This window comes from Aulonocara sp. 'chitande type north' Nkhata Bay, linkage group LG19 (assembly GCF_057382095.1).
Source record: "Aulonocara sp. 'chitande type north' Nkhata Bay isolate Kocher_YH1m ecotype deep benthic linkage group LG19, A_spYH_male_GT1.1, whole genome shotgun sequence".
NCBI classification, from domain to species: Eukaryota; Metazoa; Chordata; class Actinopteri; order Cichliformes; family Cichlidae; genus Aulonocara; species Aulonocara sp. 'chitande type north' Nkhata Bay.
In genome coordinates this window covers 22,252,560-22,273,899 of record NC_141362.1, presented here as the reverse complement: position 1 = coordinate 22,273,899, position 21,340 = coordinate 22,252,560, and the positions used below count along the sequence as shown (strand labels likewise).

General features: G+C 41.9%; 1 protein-coding gene across 1 annotated transcript; it reads left to right on the top strand.

The window, feature by feature from the left end:
- crip2 (cysteine-rich protein 2) lies at nucleotides 1-20,639 on the top strand. Its single transcript, XM_086274614.1, has 8 exons — nucleotides 1-175; nucleotides 13,771-13,865; nucleotides 16,861-16,918; nucleotides 17,166-17,297; nucleotides 18,010-18,078; nucleotides 18,210-18,304; nucleotides 18,857-18,914; nucleotides 19,161-20,639. The coding sequence occupies exons 1-8, from the start codon at nucleotides 133-135 to the stop codon at nucleotides 19,226-19,228; spliced, it is 618 nt and encodes a 205-aa protein (XP_086130740.1). The 5' UTR covers nucleotides 1-132; the 3' UTR covers nucleotides 19,229-20,639.
- The last annotated feature ends 701 nt before the right edge of the window (nucleotides 20,640-21,340 follow it).

Sequence of the window (21,340 nt, the reverse complement as noted above, 5' to 3'; positions counted from 1 at the left end):
ATAGATGCTCCAGCTTCTGTGAGCGGAGCGGGGCACTTGCTGTTGAGAGCAGAGCTAGAGGACGATTAGAGAGTAGAAACCGCTGCGGACAACCAAAACACATCACTTTCACTCGAACCACCACACTCAAAAATGGCCTCAAAGTGTCCTAAGTGTGAGAAGACGGTGTATTTCGGTAAGTGATTCCCGGTTTAAGGGATCCAGCGTGTTTAAATTACTTTTTGGCTCGTTAGCTAAATATACTCATCACAGCAGTCAATGTAATTTTTATTTTTACATTAATCCTCTTAATTTAGAAATCCCATGAGCGGTGCTTTGAATGGGATATAAACTATTTTTGATATTTTTCAAAGTCCATTCATTGGAAATAAACAAACATTTGACCTAGCACTAGCATTTACACTCATTTGCTAAAAATGGCTGAATTTTAAATGAGGTTCTGAATGTAAACACGAACTGGGTGTATTTTGTTTGAAGAATTTGTGAAACTGTAGCTAACTGTATAACTTAATGTATAATGATGTGTAAAGGAATATCTCCTTCAGCTAAACCTCCTAACATGTCTTATTAGACTAAAGGTTGCTGACAAAGTAAATGATTCACAGAGAAATACTTTGATAAACCTAGAAGCTGACGTGAAAGTGGGGTTAGTGTAAACAAAAGACCCAATAAGTGCAAACAAAGTGCAAACATTTAATAGATTTTATTTTTGTACACTAAACGCTTCTAACTTATGTGAATGGAAACATGCCCTGTTTACACTTGTCTACACAAGACTGGATGAATGATTTATCTTATTTCAACACTGATCTGTGGCATTTTTAATTTGTTGTGTTTGGTAAACATCCAAGCCTGGCAGTTGGCTTTGGAGAGTTGGCTGATGCAGGCCGTTGCCAAGAGTGCAGAAATGCCATATGCTGAGATTGCCCACTCAAGAGAGGAGCGGAGCAACATCATGCTGCGTCAGTGGGATGAAAACCTGAAAAAATGCATCTTTCACATCTTTGTAAATAAAAATATGAAAACAAGACACCCACTTGAGCCGTGAGCTTCGACTCGGTCACAGTGAGAGTGATCGCACCTTATATTCATTGCAACAGATGTTTACAGTGCAAAGTAATCTACGCGCAGAGCGCTGGATTAAAGGAGAGCATTTACATCTGAAAGCTGCACTTGGCATGCTCACTCCTCAGTTTGTTTTTATTGCTGTTATGCAGTTGAACTTCTGAGTATTTCTGTGTTTGTGTTTGACTGCATGCTGGGGGGAAAAAAATCTTGGGTACCGATCTGTTGTACACTTCACAGCACACATCTGAGCTGTTACGGGGGTCAAAACCAATTATGTTAGTGGATGGAAGTCCTCTTATGTAACACGGGTGGCAGTGAATATCCCAGCTGCTGCTCATCCTATGGGTCCCGAGAGTCATCGGCATGGAATAATATCAGCACAAATAAGATTTATTTTCCTCCAATACAAATTTTATGCACCGTACCCGTAATGCGCTGCAGTGGGTGAGTCACAGCTCCTTAGTGATGTGTGATGTTTTTTTATGTAACATGTTGAGATCCAGGCTAGCGGAGTTATTTTTGGTTGGGGTGTGTTATTGGGTGGAGAGCAATGAAGATGACGGCGTAGGCCTACTGGAAGCCAGTGCGTACTAAATTAACTGCACTCATCCAGCGAAGGAGATCAGGGGAGGTGTGAATGGAGGTATTATTAAAGTTTTAGCCATTTCAAGGGAGGCTGTGAAAACTATGACGAGACAAGGGAGAGGTCAGGGAGGGAGAAGAGTTTAGCTGCCCACAGGCTGAGCGTCAACGTGTCAGTGATGAAGTTCAGATATTGTAGATGAGCTCAGTGGCTCCACCTACACACGCCCTCCTCTCAGCCATTTGGTTTTGCAGAGTGATGAAAAATGCAGAGCAGAGATCAATTTTCAGCTCTGCAAAACTGTTAAAGTCAGAGGGAAAGGCATGAATGGGGGTGTAAAGTGGAAAATAAAAACTCTGTGCTTTAGAAATGCACCGTGACATGTGTTGTTGATGGAGAAAATTGTCTATTTTCCATCTTATTTTGCTCTACCCCTTTTCTTCTTTTGGTGATGGTTTGTGGTGTGCTGTATAGATGGGCCCACCCTGCTGTTCCCCACCTGGTCTTCCTGCTGATTGGCTGAGTCCCACTGTAGGACTTTGGGGGTTGGGAACATTATTTCAAGTGGCCTCGGTGAGCCGCAGTCTGGGATGGAAATTCTTTCGGTTTGGGGAAAAGGAGATTTTTTTTATTATTATTTTCCTTTCAGTTTTAAAGGACAGCTGTCTTCCGGTGGTGACAGTTCAATTTCATTGCCACTCGATGCACATGTTGGAACGTTTTCTCTACTTTTAAAGCTTCTGCAGCCTAAAAGCGAAGGCTTATTTTTAAGAAACCCAAATAAGCAGTAGCAGAAAAAGGAAGCTGCTCTTGATGCTGGTATTAAAAGAATGCAAACATCTCAGAGATGGTCACTTCTTAATTGCAGGGCTTGCTTACTAAAATTCTCAGCGTCCACATTGCGGTGACGCGTCTGTTAGTTCCTGTGGTATGGAGATGCTCATATACACGGGGCACTATTTGCTGACACTGTTGGCGTGTGAAGGAGGACAAAACGGCTCGCTGAGCTTGTTTCGAGCACCCAAGTTCAGCCGAGTGATGCAATTCTTGTTCATAACAAACGGGAGCAATGCATCTTTGTGCAGCTAACTGAACAAATGAGAGCTTAATGGGAACTAATGGTGTTCTGCTGCGAGTTTCCCTTTTCTCTCTTTCATTCAGTAGTCTTTCTCACTCTGGCTCTCTTTCCTCTTTTTTGGTCAGCAATGCCTCAGGCCCTGAATTCCTCTTCCCGGTTTATTTTTTTCTTTAAACTACAAGGACTGGGGGAAATGGGGTGAGATGGCTCGCCTTTATTTAAACTGAGACTCTCAAAGTGCTTCATGCATTATAATGAGAAAGGACATCTCTATTCACACAGGGCTCTTTCTGTCTCTCCGTACATTTGTCCTTCTAGTGAGACCGAATACTTTCGTCTCCTCAGTCTGACCACAGAGACCAGGGCACTGTTTCCCACACACCATCTTTTTTTTTAAACCCCGCTTTTACCCCAAACAGCTACACAATACCCCTATTTTTTCCCCCTCACCTCTTCTCTGTCGACGCTAGAGTACCCTGTTTTCCACTTGGCTGCCCAGTGGGCTGTGTGAATGTGCCTTTTCAGTTATGTAACATCATTTCTTGAGTTGTTGCCTCTTGTTCAGTGCCATTGCATAACCTATCAGCTCCTGTGTGCCACTCAATGAGAGTCCCTTTTCTCTGCCTTTTTGAGGCACAAATATGATCCCCTAATGGAGATGGCATTAAGCTGGGTGCTGACAATTGAGCTCCCCACTACCCCACCTCCCCACACAGGTCAAGCCTTCCAGCAGTGCGACCTGTTACATAACGGCACAGAGGAAACAAAGGTGGATGTGTGCATTTCACCCAAATAGCTTGCTCATTACATTCGTTCTAGAGATTGCATTATTACAACACACCTTCTTTATATTTTTTTACAAATAGATTTTGTTCAGCAAGCACAATTTGTTGTATTTATGTTCTAAACGTATCGCTATGTTGAAGCCCTCTATACATAGAGAGTACATGTGCAGTCACGTGGCAGGTTTCCAGTAAAAACTGGAGGCTGATAAAACACAGAACACTAGGTGATAGATTGTAAATCATATAGATATGAGGTATAGTTGGATAACAGGTTTTGTTTGTGTGAGATGGAAAAACTGTTAGAAGTTCAGAAGCAAAATATGATAGAGTGCAAGAGAAACAGGCATGACGTACATGAACCATGTGACTTATTTGTCACTCAAGGTTAATATATCAGAAAATCCAAGTTTGTCTGAGAAATTCAACAGTTTTCAGTAGATTGAGTTTTATTTGGAGCTGTTTGAAAATAATCTTTTTGCCCTGTCTGCAACCAGCTACCAAAACACCCACTGTTTCTATGACAACAGTGGATCGAAACATGAAAGTTAGCTTTCGATAGCAAATCGGTAAGTAAGTGGGCTAGACTTGTAGCTGCTTAGTCTTACCTAGTTAGACCATCACTAACACACTAGACTGTATATAAAAGATGGCGATAACCCCATGATGTCACCCATTGTTTTAAGGCTCTTTTGAAGCCATTAGCATTTTGCTCGTTTTAGTGTTTTTGGTCATCTCAGGTTTATCTGGAGCCAAAAGTGATGATATTTACTAATTTATATGCTTGTTAGGTAACAGGATGTGTTCACACTGCCTATTGGTGCTAAATATAAAAGACCAAAGATATAAAACATTAGAATTTTAGCCTGTGTAACAGGAGTACAGATTTCTTGGATGGGCTGTTATTACAATTAACCATAGAGGAAGCCATATTTGCCATATTTGAAATGCTCTAAAAGCCTGGCACACAGCTAGCATCAACCTCCCAGACAAAGTGTCCGTGCCCCGATCATGCTTAAGTTTAGCCCTAATATAATTGAAAGAAGTCATTTTAACATGGGTTTATATGGATTGGCTTGATTTAAATCGCTGTAGGAACTGCACATTTTGCCAGTGGATATCAAATTTCTTTTTTTCTGTTCGTGTTAACCAAAAAGTAGCCACTACAGATACATTTGCTGCCCCAAATGGCTAATGCTGGTGTTATTGTGGATGTTACCACTGGGTCCTTGTTATTAAAAATCACATGTCAATTTAAAAGTGTTGTGCACTTTTAAATTGAGGCACTCCAGTACACCACACTCTTCTGTTTTAATACTCCACTTTACACAGCTCAGATGATTTCACTTAGCTGCTACATTTTCTGCCTCCGTCATATGATGTCTCTTTCCCTCAGGGCTTCATTATCAAAATTACCTCTGGCTGGAGCTAAAGAAATTTCAGTGATCCTGCCTACACTTCTGAATGCATTGCCCGCTACTCTAAGCTGTACATGCAGAATAGATCTTTTAGAAAACCCTGAAGCTGGGCTAAGTGTCCTGACTGGTTAGAGAAGAAATGTGGTGTAGGGGTAAGCATGCGTAGGGGTTTGGGGAGGGTGAGCATGTCACTGAGACGGACTGCGGTGAGGGTGCTTTGCCTGCGGCTCCTTTGACCAGCCCAGACAGGATGCGAGTCAACTGCAGTCCATTTACGTCAGTCAACAGGATTCACGCGGTCTGCCTTTTTTTATTCACAAAGGGAGGGGAGAAAGGGAGAAAGCCTGGGGAGGAAACCTCGCCTTGGCTGAGGCGACAGACGACCTCCAGAGTTAAGTTTTGCTATGGGGTTGCATCAGCCAACAGGAGACTCGTCCAAAAAAGTGTTTCCTACCCTCTCTTTAGCATGGCTCTCCACCCTGCGCTGTCACTGAGCACCACAGGGAACTGCAGACACACATTCATCCTGAACAGATCAATTATGATGTTCGACACAGCAGTGCCAGGGTCAGCTTAGTTTTAGTTTAAACAGATATAGCACTGGACAGTCTTAAAACTATTTTCTTGTCAAGTGGGGATGGATTTTTTTTTTTAACAAATTATCCCTCAGAGCTTCCTTCCTTAACATGATTGTAAATTTTAAAGAAAACTTGCTGATGGCCACAGCTCTATCAAGTTAATAGAACAATTTGATTCCACTTAGGCAGGATAAAGATGCCACAAATGAACACATTCCTTACTTTAAAACGCCCCCAAAGTCACTTGTGAGGCTTAATTCCCCTGTGGGTGCAAATGAATGGCCATTGTCTTTAAGTTGAGTAAAAGGTCACAAGTCCTTGAGGGTATTTGTACTTTAGAGAGCTGAACAGTAAGAGGATGCAGAGGAGGAAACACAGGCTGCTTATTTTTTTCCTTTCTTACATCCCTCTGTGTACCCTTCACGCTTGAGTCCAACGTTGCCTTTGGGGCCCTTTACTCTGCCAGTCAGGTGTGTGGTGCTTATTAGGACATGCAGTCATCGTGCTGCTGCGACAAAAGCCAAAAAAGCGAAACACCCGCGTGGACTCAGCTGTCACTGATGGATGAAAGGAATGAGAAAAAGGATGGAGAGGGAGTATGTGTGTCTGTGTGTGTCTCTGCGTGCGCACGTGTGTGTGTGTGTTTTGGTTTGTAAGTGTGTTTAATAGGGCTTTATTGTGGGAAAAGCTGAACAGATGGGTCCACATTACCAGAAGGTGCAACAGAACAGAAGCCAGGCAGCCATGAGTTCAAGATATTTACAATAACATCGGTTACATCATGACCATTACGAAAGACTTGATCGCTTAATCACTTGCAAAAATGTAAATAAGCTACTAATTTGATGTCTGCACGCTGCGTCAAGCTAATTCAGAGCACTTTCAAACCGCCGATTTTTATATACCTTTGGCTTTGATGCTGTAGAGTTCTCTTAAACATACAAACCAGGACCCGGTACAGTCATTTTTTTTTTTTTTTTTTAAATCTCATTGCAGAAATGAGCTCCAGCTGCATGCAGAGCTGTGGCCCTGTTGTCTTCCTCTTTGTCAAACACATTAGATTTTCCCCCCACTGCACCCTGATTGAATTATTGAGTGATAAGAGAGCACCCATATGCGATTCCAGAGCCTGCCCCCCCCCCCCCGGCTGACATTCCTCCCGCACTGCATGGTGGGAGATCAGCTGGGTAAATGTTTTTCAGTACGTCGAGCCCCTTTATCTGTTATGACTCCGAGTTAGGCAGCAGACAAATTTCCTCCTGACCCGGGGTGAGTACATCAGGCTGTCGTCAGCTCTGGTGTCTCGATGCAGCTCCTTCATTACTGTTGACAATCAAGCAACTGTGATTAAGTCATTTGGAGAAATGGCCCCTTAATGCTTATTTCCTCTGAAGACCCCTTGTTAAAGTCCTGTTGCTTAATGTTCTGTGCAATTACCCGATGTTTGTAGACCATTTGCTGCAGGCCTTCTCCGGTGCCTCTCCCTTTATAGGCTGAGGAACTTTGTCTGAGCATAACAGCGTTCGGCCTTAATGCAGTCTGGTGCATAATGGCATCTTGTAGCTGAACAAACAAGGTAAATCAAGTTATAACCTGCTTAAAGTTCTCTGAGGTACTACTGTGTTTGCAAGTGGAGCAGATATTCTTACCAGCTGAAACTCAATCACACAAGTAATTTGTTTTCAGACATCCTGAATCTACTTGATGTTGAATTGCTGTTTTTATCCTCTGCATTAGACGTCTTATGATTTCAATTTCCCGGGGAAAAGTTAGACACAAAGTTAGAATAATGATGCTGTGACTCCTAATAAAACAATAAGACCAGATTATTGGGTTGGGGATCTACTGGAGAGGATGTTAGTGCTGTAATTTCTTTATAAATGGGTCATGGGTTGTGCAGTACTGTATCTCGAGTTTTGTCTCCTTTACTTTGACTAATGCATAAATCAGTGAGAAGAGGGATCAGCAGCAGGCTCACTCGGTGATTTAAACCATATTGACAATGCAATCAGGGCAACCGAGCACGGACTGAAGAGCTTAGACCAGGAATTTACAAATGAAGTTAAGCAGCTTACAGTGGTGCAGGTATCATATGGTTATAGTGATGACCTCCGTCCAGCACTTTTTCTCATTTAAAGCTCGGTGTTCCCGCAGTAGCATCATCTCTGTCAGGACTGCATCTGCATGGAGAAATTTATTTTCACTTCTAAGTTCAACAAATTAAGAGATTTTGTTTTTTATGCTTGAATGCAAATACTTTGCAGTAAATAACTGACGTCTGGGACACGAGGTCGTTGCCAAATACCGAGTTCCCACCCTTGAGATATTTTGCCAGGCTATTATTGCAGCTGTCTTTGGTTGATGCTTGTTTGTGGGCCTTTCTGTTTTTATTTTCCTTCTTCAACATAAAAGAGTAACCCAGTTCCACTGGCAGCCTTATGTTACAGTCGCACTGGGGAAAGTGACCAAATTATTGTGACCATGTGCAATGAACTTGTTGCCTTTGAACTGGTTGTTTCAAAGATGGAGACAAGGTCTGCGACCGTTCAGTCAGTTGGTGTCTTCAAAATGATGTTGGTGTGCCGAGATGGCAGTAAAATGGCAATAGCACGGAGCCAGTGTGCTATCAGTTTGGGTCACAATAACTACTTACAGAGTTCAGAGGTCATCCAGAACGTCAGTTAAAAAACAAATTCAGAAATTCAGGCTACGTCCACACTAGCCCGGATAGATTTGAAAATGGCGTTTTCGTCTGAAAACGCTCCGCGTCCACACTAGCGTTTTCAGTCGTTTTCACAGAGTTGCACGTCCACATTGAAATGGTCGAAAACGCTTACGTTCCAGTACTGCGCATGCGTGAAACGCAAGAAGATTCGACCTGCCTCATTTCTGTTTGCCGCTTATTTACTTTCCGGCTCTTTGAAACGTCGCGGCAGAATGTTGAAGAAAAGCACCGAGTTTTTTAAATGGACTAACAATGAGGTGGAGTTGTTGCTGCGAGTAACGCAAAAGTACAAAGTTGCAAAAGCGAGTGAGAGTTAAAGAATTTGAAGAAAAGCTATCTGGAGCATGTACATACTGATATTAAGCTTTAATAGGGCTGTCAAAACTGAACGCAAACAAAACTGCTGTATGATGCCCTCCGCTATCTTAGTTTTATTGGTCACACGACTGGATCATATGACTAACACGTGTCATCGTTTTCAAAAGTCTGCATTTTCGCTGTCCACACTGCAACGCGAAAGCTTCGTTTTTGAGAGCGTTTTCAAAACGGTGCGTTTTCCTTGTGCGAAAACGGCATCTCAGTGTGGACTGTCAGTGTGGAGGCCAAAACGGAGAGAAAACGATGCGTTTTCAAACGAAAACACATCAGTGTGGACGTAGCCTCAAAAATCTTCACTAATCTGCCTGAGAGTGATTGCAGTCAGCATGTTGAATGCCATTGTTTAAAGACAGGTTGCCTTCCACCAGAAAGCATGTCCCCTGTAATTAAAAGCGGTCGCCCAGAGGTTGAGGGTGTTGCTCAAGGTAAATCTCTTATATATGCATTCATAAAGCTGTTATTGAAGCCTGTTGGTGTCGGTGTTTAACTCGCCAATGAAATCTTTCTTGCACCAAAGGCTGATTTTTGGCACTCCTAAAGGTCTCTTGCCGATGGCCTCATTTCTTTGGACCACGTATTAAGTTTCTTAGATCAGCTATCAAATGCAAGCTCAAGACTTGGTGTCATGTCACTATATCTTATGTCACATTTAATTTAGTTGCTGTGTTTTGGGTTAGGCAGCAGTCACACTCATTAATATTTGCAATCTACTGTGTGACAGTGGTGTTTCTTCACCCCGCTGTTTTCAGCCCCCGGCTATTTCAACGCAGTTAGAAGCCATGAATTGTTGGCATTACTTCAGCTATAAAGCAAAAGCAGAAAGGAATGTCAGGTGAGGTGCTCCACCACTGTTCAGCAGTGATTTCCTTAAGGACTTCCATTGTTTACATCAAGTCATGGTGGAATCCTTTTTTTGTGTGTGCTTTTGAGTGAAGCAAATCGCATGTTGTCGTGAGAGAAGACAGTCTGGCTAAAAGGATTTGGCACATTCTCGTCGGTGTTGACAGTGTAAATGTGAGTATCCAGAGAGGAGCCTGCTTGTTTACACAAGTGGGTGCATTTACCCTAATGTTGTTGCCGTAACCAGGTAGAGGAAAATGCGATGGCATTTTATTTGCTTTATTTGCACCCACACTGTTACTATTTTGGGATACTGAGACCATCTATCGTCCCTTGGCGCAGTCATTATGTAACTTTTATTTATTTATTTTAAATGTGGGGTTTTTTTTCTCCTTTTCTTTTTGACATGCTTGTCAAATGACATACCCAAATCCAAATGATCTAGCTTTATTTTAGTGTTCGGGGGATGTAGATCCCCTCTACCTCCCCCCACTCTATAACTCCCCCACTCTATATTCCCCCATCACATAACAGAGAGAGACAAGCTCACTCCTCTTACAACAGCAGCCGGCTTTTAAATCAGGGAGCCTTCAAACAGTGGACAGTCACTCATAGAGGAACAAGGACATGCTGGCGAGGCTCTGACGTCCGTTTCCATTCATACACTGACTTCAGATCTGTCTGGAGGTGTGTCTGTATTCATGAATCTGCCCTGGCAGGCTACCTGTAGCCCATTTATGCAGCTTATTTTAACACTGAATTACGTGTCAAGAAGTAGATTCGTGTCCTCAGATTTATGATGAAACAAATCAAACGCTCATACAGACAAGGCAGAACCCTTATTGGTTGTATTTGCACTCTCTTCAAACATCATCTCAAGATACTGTAAAGATGTGAAAGAAACCTGAAAATACATGCGCTAATCCTGCAAACAGGTTAAAACAGGTTAAAAGGTCTTTCCTGTGAAGTATTGCTAGAGTTAAAGCTGAAACATCAAAAGGAGCTACAGTGTCCATGCAAATCTTTCTGTCACATGTATGTGCAGCAGCTACACATGTATCATTCTGCATCCCCCTCTTTCCACTATTCTCCAGGGCCTTGTTGTTGCCCTTTTTGTCTCATTGTTGTAACGGCCAGTGAAACTGTTTGTAAGTGGAAACCTCAGCAGGGTGTAATCAGATCTCCCAAAGCGATCCTTTCCACACCAAAGTCCAAATCTAATTTTTGTCATTCGCATCAAATCAAATCAAATTTAACTTGGTTATCCAAAGAACAAAGTTGATTTAATCAGACGAGCCCAAAATATAAAGACGCTGTAGAAAAATTAACAGAAGACGGTCGGTTCAAACAGCATTTCCAGAAGAAAGGCAGTGCATCATGACCTGAGGTGTGCTATTGCTTCCAAAATGAGTAGGACGCACAGATACACAAGGCTCAGAACTTACTCTTTTGTCATATGGAAGTTTGCAATCATTGCAAATACTAATAAATTTTAGTGATATAAAATTTGTGTGTGCTCACAGCTGCAGACTTTTTTAGAGAGTCAAAACATTTTTGAGGTATTTCAATCTGGTTTTAAAGCACTTCACAGCACAGAGACTGCACTTTTGAGAGTTTTTAATGATATCTTATTAACTGCTGACTCTGGGAAGTCTGTCTTACTTGTGCTTTTGGATCTCACAGCAGCTTTTGATACAGTAGATCACAATATTTTGATTTATCGTCTAGAACATCATGTTGGAATTAGAGGCACTGCCTTGGAGTGGTTTAAGTCATACCTCTCTGATAGAAGTTTTTCAGTCTCACTTGGTAAATTTCATTCATCTTCCGTCCCCCTCCCATGTGGTGTACCTCAAGGATCCATCCTTGGGCCCCTTCTTTTTAGTATTTATTTACTTCCCCTTGGCCATATTATTAAAAAACATAAAGTCTCATTTCATTTTTATGCAGATGATTGTCAAATTTATCTACCGATGAAACACAATGACCTTAACCCCCTCAGGCCTATTTTAGAATGTCTTAAGGATATCAGAGCATGGTTGGCTCTGAATTTTTTAAACTTTAACGAAAAGAAGACTGAAGTCATTATATTTGGGCCGAATGGACCTGGTGTCCCTCCATCTGACTTGGGTCCTCTTACATCGTGTGTCAAATCAATTGTCACCAACCTTGGAGTAAAATTTGACACAGCTCTTAAAATGGACAAACAAGTAAATACAGTGGTGAGAAAAAGCTTTTTTCAGTTGAGGCAGCTCTCTAAAGTAAAACCTTTTATTTCTTTTTGTGACTTGGAGAGAGTTTTGCACGCATTTGTGACCACTCGCCTTGATTATTGTAATGGACTTTATATTGGTATTGATCAGGCTTCACTATCACGCTTGCAAATGGTCCAGAATGCTGCTGCTCGCCTGTTGACAGGGACACGCAAACGTGAGCACATTACCCCTGTTCTTGCCTCCTTACACTGGTTGCCTGTCCATTTTAGAATTCATTTTAAAATTTTATTGCTTGCTTTTAAAGTTTTAAATGGCCTGGCTCCGTCTTACCTGTCAGACCTTTTACACCAATACACTCCACAAAGGTCTCTCAGATCATCTGACCAGTCACTCCTTGCTGTCCCCATGTCGAGACTGAAACACCGAGGAGACCGAGCTTTCGCTGTTGTGGCCCCCAAACTATGGAACAAACTGCCCCTCCATATTAGGCAGGCCCCAACACTTGAAATGTTTAAATCACTTTTAAAAACACACTTTTTTTCAAAGGCCTTCTAGGAGTGTTATCAGAGCCAGTTTGTAGTCAGTTTTTAGTCAGCTGTTGGTCATTCTTAATCTTTTTACTTTGTTAATCTTATTCATTGTATATCTTATTGTTTATTCTACTCATGTTGATTTATTTTTATCTTCTTTTTCAATTATATATTTGTTTTGTTTATTGATTTCATTGTATGCTTAAAGTATGGTTTTAACTGCTATCTCTGTTTTATTATTGGAAAGCACTTTGGTCAACTTTGTTGTTTTTAAAAGTGCTATATAAATAAAGTTGGATTGGATTGGATATAAAAATAGACAAGTGCTTTCAGTACTTTCCTTGTTTTTTTTTTCTCAAAGTCGAGAGTCTTCGTATCTTAAGTCTAGTTTTTATTATTGTTCAAATTGTTGCTGACACGTGACCACAGTGCTCTTCTGATTTCAATTAGATGTAATAAAGAAATGCCTTCATAAAGCAAAAACTTATAACTTTAATGAGGTTTGGTCAGAAGACAATCTGTTCCAGCCTGAGACAGTGCTGCTATTGTGATTGTCATTAAATGCACACAACCCGGTAAAATCATGCGTTACACTAGTAAGCAGGGCTTCCATATCAAAGTATCCTAGTGGAAGTTTGCGAATTCAGACAGATGTTTTGTCAGTGAGCTTCACCTAGCTAGCCAAGCTAACTCCTGTAGTAGTTCATCATATGTAGCAAAAGGACTGTTTCACGACTCAACATCTCAAATTTCTTAAGTCCTAAAACAACTTGAATTCCTGGTTTTATAGCACAGGAAGAAAACAACATCAGAAGGAATGAATGCATGCCCGATGTGCATATGTTTGTGTTTTTTCCAGTCTTGGGTATGTAAGGAAGCAGATTCCCGTATCCGGCTATTTGTGCCCTGCCTTGATAAGGGAAGGTGTTTCCTCTGCTGCCTCTGTGACTCCTTAGGGCTCATTGTGTTGAAGCAGTGGTGATTTATTATTGGAAAGTGTATAATAAGGCTCCCTGGCTTGTCTACAGGGCCAGTTCGACTGGATGACTCGGGGGAGGGGGTGGGGGGGTAATGGAAATGCAGTTGGAGGACCGCATCCAGCAGGATGGGTATACTGTAAATCGGGGGATGGGTGTTTGTGTGTTTGTGGGTGTAACACAAAAGAATTGGGTTAGATGTTGGCAACCCCCTGCTGCTAACGCTGGTCTGGGACTAACACAGCTGTCCGTCTATCCTTCGGTGACATCATCACAGCATCCTGTGCGGTACACAGGCATTCCCACTCTCCCCACCTCCTATACCAACCCCCCACTCTCCCCTCATCCCCAGTTGGCATGTTGACAGGTTTTCAATCGGGCCACAGAGATACAGTACGAGGTTATTGTGGAGAGTGAAGCAATGAGGGACGTCATTCCTCCAGGCGATGACTGATTGAACAGCACGCACAAAGCCCAACACAGCTGATGGGGAAAATAAAAGGCTGTTGTTTCAAGTAATCTATATAAATGTTGTTTTATGCCCGTGGTTGCACTCATGCACTTCTTCTTTCTTTGTTTTTTGTCTTTCTTGTGCAGCTGAAAAGGTGTCATCACTGGGGAAGGACTGGCACAAACTGTGCCTCAAATGCGACCGCTGCAACAAGCTGCTGAACGCCGGGGGCCACGCTGAGGTCAGTAAGAGCTAACGGTGCTGCTGTGTGCTGCTGATCTACATGCGTGCAAATTCTTATCTGGTTCTTCAGCTAAGCATTTTCCCCCATCGTCTGTTAATCTCTTCTGTTTAGTTTTCCATTAAGTGTTTTGCTCTAATGGCTCACAGAAATTCATGAAGTGCCACAGTAAAGTGGCCAATTTTGGCATGTTATAAGTTTAAATCAGAGGACTGTTTTTGCTTGATGAATAACAAACGTGGGGTTATTATTGCCAAACAGCTTACAGGAATAATCTGGTTTTCAAACTGATTAATATGGAAGAAAGATTATTTTGTAGTTTGCTTCACATTTGTGACACTTCTGCTTTTATTTTTATTTGTTGCTAAAATATAACTTTCTGCTGGCAATGTAATTGAATTGGGGGGGCTCTGTATCTGCAGGCGGGACAGTGATATGGCACTCAGCACTGATGTGAATTACTCTAATTAAAGTTGTCCTCTTAATAGCGACCGATAAGCTATTTATGAACTAGTTTTCTGTTAATGCAAGTTCCATTTCCAGTAGTTAAGCCTTTTTTTCTGCAAATAATAATGGCAGCACAGTACAGGTGGCCAGAAAGAATCAAGTCTGCAACATTACTAATTGACACAAGACGTTTGGCTTTTCCACAGGGAGTTTTTGCATTTTGAGGGAAACTTAAAAAAGGTGTCTTAACCTCAAATATTTAAAATCTCGTTAAACTTAAAGAATACAGTCTTTTCAAATAGAAGCTTTGTATTTGGGGGAGTTTATTTCACTGACCTTTTGTAATTTTTGCAGGAAACTGCTGAGGGGATGTCCCTTTTCCTTCCTTGTTTTATGTCTGGTTGCATCTGTCAATATGTTTTGTCCCCATGGGAATTTGACCCTCTTTAGTCCTGCAGGATGAGTCGCTTTCAGATCCTTCCTCTCAGTCTTGTGTAACCAAACCACTCTATCATGTCTCAGCATACTGTAGTTTCCCCTGACTATTCACGATCTGGCACCTTCACCCTGGGGGTTTTCTTATCTCGCCCTTTTCATTTGCCTTTCATAGGCCGGCCAACAATTCAATTTCACCTTCTTGGATGTCACTCAGACACCTTTTTGAGTCTCTCGCTTTGGTTAAGGAGGATATGATCTCAGCCTCTTTGTACACAAAACCAATTTCCCTGCAGACCGCAAAGGATGCAGCTCTGCTGTTTTAATCTCTTTGTGATTACAGTAATGTAGTAGTCACACAGTCTCTCTGAGGCCTGCACTCTCTCTGCCCACCATCCTCTCCGTCCTCCCTCTCTCTCCATGGACGGCATCCAAACCCGAACCAGTCCATGTGACAGTTCATTTTTTTTTTTTTTTTAAATGTAAAGGGACTGTGGGATTGCCTGGGAGAGGGTTTGATGTCATCTAAAACCTGGTATGCAGAGGGTTGTGAACTTCTTCTTTAAAAGGAGTTAAAGGGACAGGATGAAGCCCAGTGCGGTCAGTTGTCTGTGGGCTAAAGGAAGGAAGCAGCTCTCTCTGGTTCATGCAGTGACCAGCAATCAAAGAGTTAATGGGAAAAGTCTCCACATTGGACCTTGAATGTGTGTAAATGTGGCAAATTTAGGCGCTGATGAAATGAATGAGGGTTAACCGAATGGAAATTAAGCAACTTGCAGTAAAGAAGGTGAAACTGTCTGGGGGAAAATGCTGAAATGCTGGAAACCTGTCATCCTAAAACACCTACAGTGCAACATGTGCTGTGTATAAAATGAGGGGAAATAAAGGAATGTGAGAAGTCTGAAGTTAATCCACCTTCCTTTTACTGTTTCACATGGCACCTCCAGTCCAGCGCAACAGTGAGAAGTTGTTGAGGTACAGAGCATAACAGGAGGATTAAAAAAAAGGTCAGGAAAGAATAGAAATTTGAGAAGAATAGATGGAAAAGACAGATTTAAACTTCAGGATGTAGGAGTTGAACTGCTGGGAACAGAGTGGGTCGTTCTGCTATGGATAATCCAGTTTCAGGGTCTCTTTGGCTCTGGATGGGTAATGTCTGGTGCCATAGGAGGACTCTGTACATGAGGCTGTTAACAGTACACTCTTGACAGAGGAGCCCTTTGTTTTCTGAGAAAGTCACTTACTCATAGCCTGGCATCGGCACCCCTACCTTCATGGATCTCGTAAGTGTTTAACAGGAAGCGTGAAAGGAGTGTGTGGCTGCTTTAACAGTAGCTGATCCTGTCCCGGTTGATACATTATTAAAGCTGAAAGAGCAGGCTTTTTTTTTTTTTTTTTGCTCTTAGAAAAGGAGCTCATGTGGCCAAAGCAGAGGGGATTGTGGGTATGTGCGTTGTTTAACGGCAAATGCCTGTTTTTGTGGGGTCTTTTCTGTTTTTTTCACCTCTACCACTCTGAGCCTGGCACCTAGCCTGCTGAATTACTTGATTCTTCTCATCTATGGGCATTGAGCTCTGGACCAGTGGCCACCCTGGCTCTCAGCCCTGATCCCCTACCCAGGCTGGTCACATGCTCCTGCATTGACCGCCACATTCCCAGCATGCATCAGCAACAGGCCATTTTTGACTAGATTTTTTTTTTTTCTCCCCTTCCTCAAGTGGAAACTCACAGCGCTCCCGCATATGCAGACACATGGCTCACTGTGAAGTGTGGCGTGAATTTATCAACACAGGCCTGTTGCTTGGATACGGCCACTGTCATCAAAGTAACCTGTGACAGTGACATCATCATTAGGAAGAAGTGAGGTGAAGGGGGGAAATGAACAGGAGTCAGCTCCATTTTTGGATATAGTCACTCCATCTTTTCATACACCTAAATAAAAGACCAAAATTAAAAATGTGACATCAGAAAGGAGTGTCAGAAATATGACTTCTCAAAAATGTCACGCCCAGTTTTCCCTTTTGCGTCAGTATATATTTTTTTGTCCTTTATATGGATGTTGTATCAGTTTGTTTCATCCATAAGTCATGGTGTTTTTCTCTTTCTCCTGCAGCATGACGGAAGGCCCTACTGCCACAAACCATGCTATGCTGCCCTCTTTGGGCCAAAAGGTGAAGTGCAAGTCAACTTCACCTACTTGAGTTCCTGTCAGGTCTTTGTACACCATGTTATCACGTCTTAATAAGCACATAAATAAGCAAAAAAATGAAATAAATAAATAAGATATATGGAAAATTGGTTGATTTATCAGGAAAAATAAATCTGTTTTGTTTTTCCACATTTCTTTGCATTTCTGTGTTGCTGTTACTGACCTCGCCACCAAAGTCCACCCCTCACTTCACTCTTATACATTTGCAGGTGTGAACATTGGTGGAGCAGGTTCGTATGTGTATGATACCCCTGCCAACAACAACGGGTCTCCCACCAGCGTGGATTCAGCCTCCAAAGCTGAAGAGAAGCGTGCTTACGCACCCAAGGCACCATCAAAAGGTAAACAGGAAAGTGTATTCATGCTGCAAATTTGTGGCTCTTTCAGCTGGTAGGATTTTTGGGTTTTTTTCTCCCCACCCGATGAAGATTTGGGTGTTTGCAAGAAGCGGCTGACTCAGTGATAAGAAAGTCGGTGTGCAAAGTCTCTTGAGGCCTGAAGGGGATTTTTTTTTTTTTTTTTTTTAGATGTGTCAGACAAGAGCAGATGCAAAAGTATTTAAATAGTGTGGATTCAGTTGTTTGGCATTTCTGTAAACTTTCATTATGTGAGAGCTACGTTTGGGCAGTAGATGATATGAAGATGTGAACTCGTATCATTTCAAAATCAGGAAAGTTGAAAGAAGGTTTTAAAGTTTCTTGAAATATAAAGAGGAAAGTAGTTAAGGTCAGGTGTTGCATGTGGAACAAGGTGTTGCATGTTGTCTTTGCCTTTTGACTCCATCTGCTGTTTGCAGCAGACCAAATGATTGGCTCCTGCAGGAAGGTGTTTAAAACTGGCAACCAGAGTATCTAAATCAGCAGCATTAGTGTCTTTACTCAATATTGTTCCCTTGAAGTGTGTAAAAGCTGCTTAGCACTTGGTCCATTTTTATTTTTATTACCCCATGTTATTAGTTGACTAAATTTTACACCTGGGAAAACAGGTGGTCATTTATTTAACCGTTCCCCTTTGCTTTGCCACTATTGTAATGTGCCTGTAATGTGTCAACAGCTGGCAGCATCACCACTTTTTCTGGGGAGGCCAACCTGTGCCCTCGGTGCAACAAGAAGGTGTATTTCGGTAAGTAGTTTCACGCTTCCAGGAAACGGGGTATTAAGAAACGTGTCTGAGCAAGAAGGTGTGAATCTGCGAAGTGGTTGCTACAGTGTGTCACCAGGGTTGTATACATTTGTGTGTGTTTTCCACCGTAGCCGAGAAGGTGACATCACTGGGCAAGGACTGGCATCGCCCCTGTCTGCGCTGCGAGAGGTGCAGCAAGACTCTTGCTGCTGGCAGCCACGCAGAGGTGAGAAAAACGGGTGTTTTGGCGGAAGGAATTCAGAACAGAAAAGTGGAAAAACTGAAGAGTTGAGAAAAGAAGTGTCGAAAAGAAAATGAGGCAAAACATCTTGAATATGACAAGAACGTACTCTTTGTATTCCTAACCTAAAATCTCTTAAATTAGCAGGTTTGCTACATATAATCCAAATCTGAATTGTCAAGTTTGCCCTTAAAAAGCTTGTCTAACACTCACTGGTTTAAAAATATTAGACAGTCTTAACAGTATGGCAGTTAATGCTTTACACAAATAAAGAAGAAATGATTTGATATGGGGGCAGCACAGTGGTAGGCACCATCGCCTCACCGTGTGTGGTGCTTGCATGTGCCTGCGTGGGTTTTCCTCCCCCACTCCAAAGATGTGGGTGTCTGAACTGTCGGGTGTACCGACAACAAGTAGATCTGCTCATTTGCAGAAGTAAATTAACTAATCTTTCTAAAATAAAGCAGAAATGAGAGCTGTCACCCTTTTTCTTATTGCTATGGTCGTGTTAATCTTTCTTTTCTTTTCACATTACAGCATGATGGCCAGCCCTACTGCCACAAACCATGCTATGCTGTTCTCTTTGGGCCCAAAGGTAACCGCTAGGGGGTGCTGTCAACCCACCAGTTATCAGCTACACTTGAAGCAGAATGTCTGAGCTGCACATGTTACACATTTCAGTTGTTTCATCATAAGTTTGTATGCTTCACAGAAGCTTCCTCCACTCCGAGGTTAAAAATACAGGAAATGCGTCGCAACCTGTCCTGCTCATGTCGTAGCTTTGCCTCTCCCTCTTGATTAACCCCTGACTCCTGCTGCTGTGTCCCTGTGGTTTTTCCAGGTGTGAACACTGGTGGTGTGGGCAGCTACATCTATGACAAGGAGCCCAGTGCAGTGACCCAGCCTTGAGCCTTTTGTCCCCTCAGCCTCACCTCTTTTCTCCACTCGACACTGACCATCAACCACAGTATTATTTGTAGCCTCTTTTCTCTTCCCCACTTGTGTGTCCGTACCTGAGACAACCAGCCTTCTGCTCCAGATCTTCTCCTAAGTCTCTGCTTTTCCCCTTTGCGCTAGCTGGATCAGATTTAGCTACACAAGGAATGATTCATTGACTACAAATGCTGCCTAGACATGTGTTAAATGTATTTGCTGCAGGAGCACAAAACACATCAAGCATTCCCACATTAATGATATTGCACACCAGCAATGTTTACACATTTCTAAATGTATATGAACACGATAAATGTCAATAGATTAAAACATAAATGTCTTAAATTTTCTAATATTTTACCCACAAAACAGCCTGACCAACAAATGTTTTTGATCATGCATGCTCATTTTAAAGAAAAAAAACAATCAGAATGGGATTCTCAGGTGTGCAAAAAAGTGCATTGTGGGTAAGGGAGGTGCAGGTCTTTACTGTGACGTGCTGACAGCCTTAGGAATTTCACCCCGTGGGTGCTGCAGACACAGGTGGTGCTCTGTAGCACGTTGCCAATAAATCTGTGTTTTACAAATGCCATATTTTTAGTTTGGCCACCTGACAACATTCCTCATGTGGAGGGGGAAAAATCTATTTTGTTTGGAGAAGAGGGGAAAAAAGTCCCGATATGATGTTTAGAAGGTGGGAATGTGGATGTCGGAGCCGATTGTTGATGATTTTTCAGAACTGAGCAAATAAACTGTATGTCAGAATCTGGATAATAATATATGATGTGCTAATACATAACAAATGTTCTGACCCAGTTGTATACATGAAGTCTTAGTGAAATTTAAGGAAGGTTGGGCTGCAGACAAACCTGTATTTATTCTTTTCATTCAAGTCCTTTGAGTTTCAAGCCACTGAAGCCCTCCTGGGACTGATTTTGTGTTTTCTTTTTTGAAGGAGGTCAAATGAGGCTGCATAAGCTGTATAAATCTCTACGATCAAGATTTTTATTATTATTATTTTCAAAGAAGTAACCCTGCTGTTATTTTTCCGAGAGATGACGCATTATTTGAAGTATTATATTTCTTGCCATTAATGAACAAAGTAGCGTAGCTTGTAGAAAGAATAAGACTTCAGACAAGTCATTCTGTAAGAATGTGCATCCTAGTATTACTGTATGACTGTTACTGTGTTTGTTTATTACCTGTTGTACATCGTAGGGCTTAACAGACCCTGCAGGGCTCGCTGTTCGTAGAGCCGAATCGCCCTGCCGCATTCATCTTTTTAATCCCTTGGATAAATATTGCAGAAAGTCTTCATTTGCGCGTGACAGATTCTCAACTCCCTCTTTCTGTTCATGAATTGCAATAAACAAAACACTACACATGGTGTGAGTTTGTGGTATTTTCGTCTCGTTTGTTCTCCTAAGATGGATTATGTAAGTTTTTGTGCTTTTGCTTCAGGGGAGAGTTATGTGTCTGCTTTTAAATAAGAGCCAGGGAGCGTCAGTACAGGAAAATGAATGCAAAACATTATTAAAGTAAATGAATCTGTTGATAACCTTCTCGTAAGTAGTGTGTAGAGTTTAAGTAGTGTGGTTAATGGCACAATAATTTAATGTGTTTTATATTAAGGAAAGACATATGAAGCACATCTGCTAGTTTAATTGGTGACATCTGTGTTACAGCTTAGTGTATGTATATGATACTGTCTGTATCACTTTACTTTCAAGTCTATTATTTAGCATGGATAAGCAGTATAAATGTGTACTGAATGGGTAAACCAGTGTAGCTGGAATTGATACAAAGCAATTTTAAGCATTATTAATGTACAGAAACAATTGTTTTTTACTGTTTTTACTGCACAGTCTGAAAGGCCTCGAGTATTATCATCACCGTGCATGGCAGCGGGCGTGACCGCCCATTTTTGTGCGTGTGATAACTTGAGAGAGATGTCACCTGGGCTTGCCCTCTAATAGGTCAAGTTCAGAGGGCAAGTCTTTTGAAAAGCTCGTGAATGAGATAACTCAAAAAGAAAGTCGGGAATTTCAAATTAATACCATAGGTGCAGCTACTGGGAGGCTGAGCAGT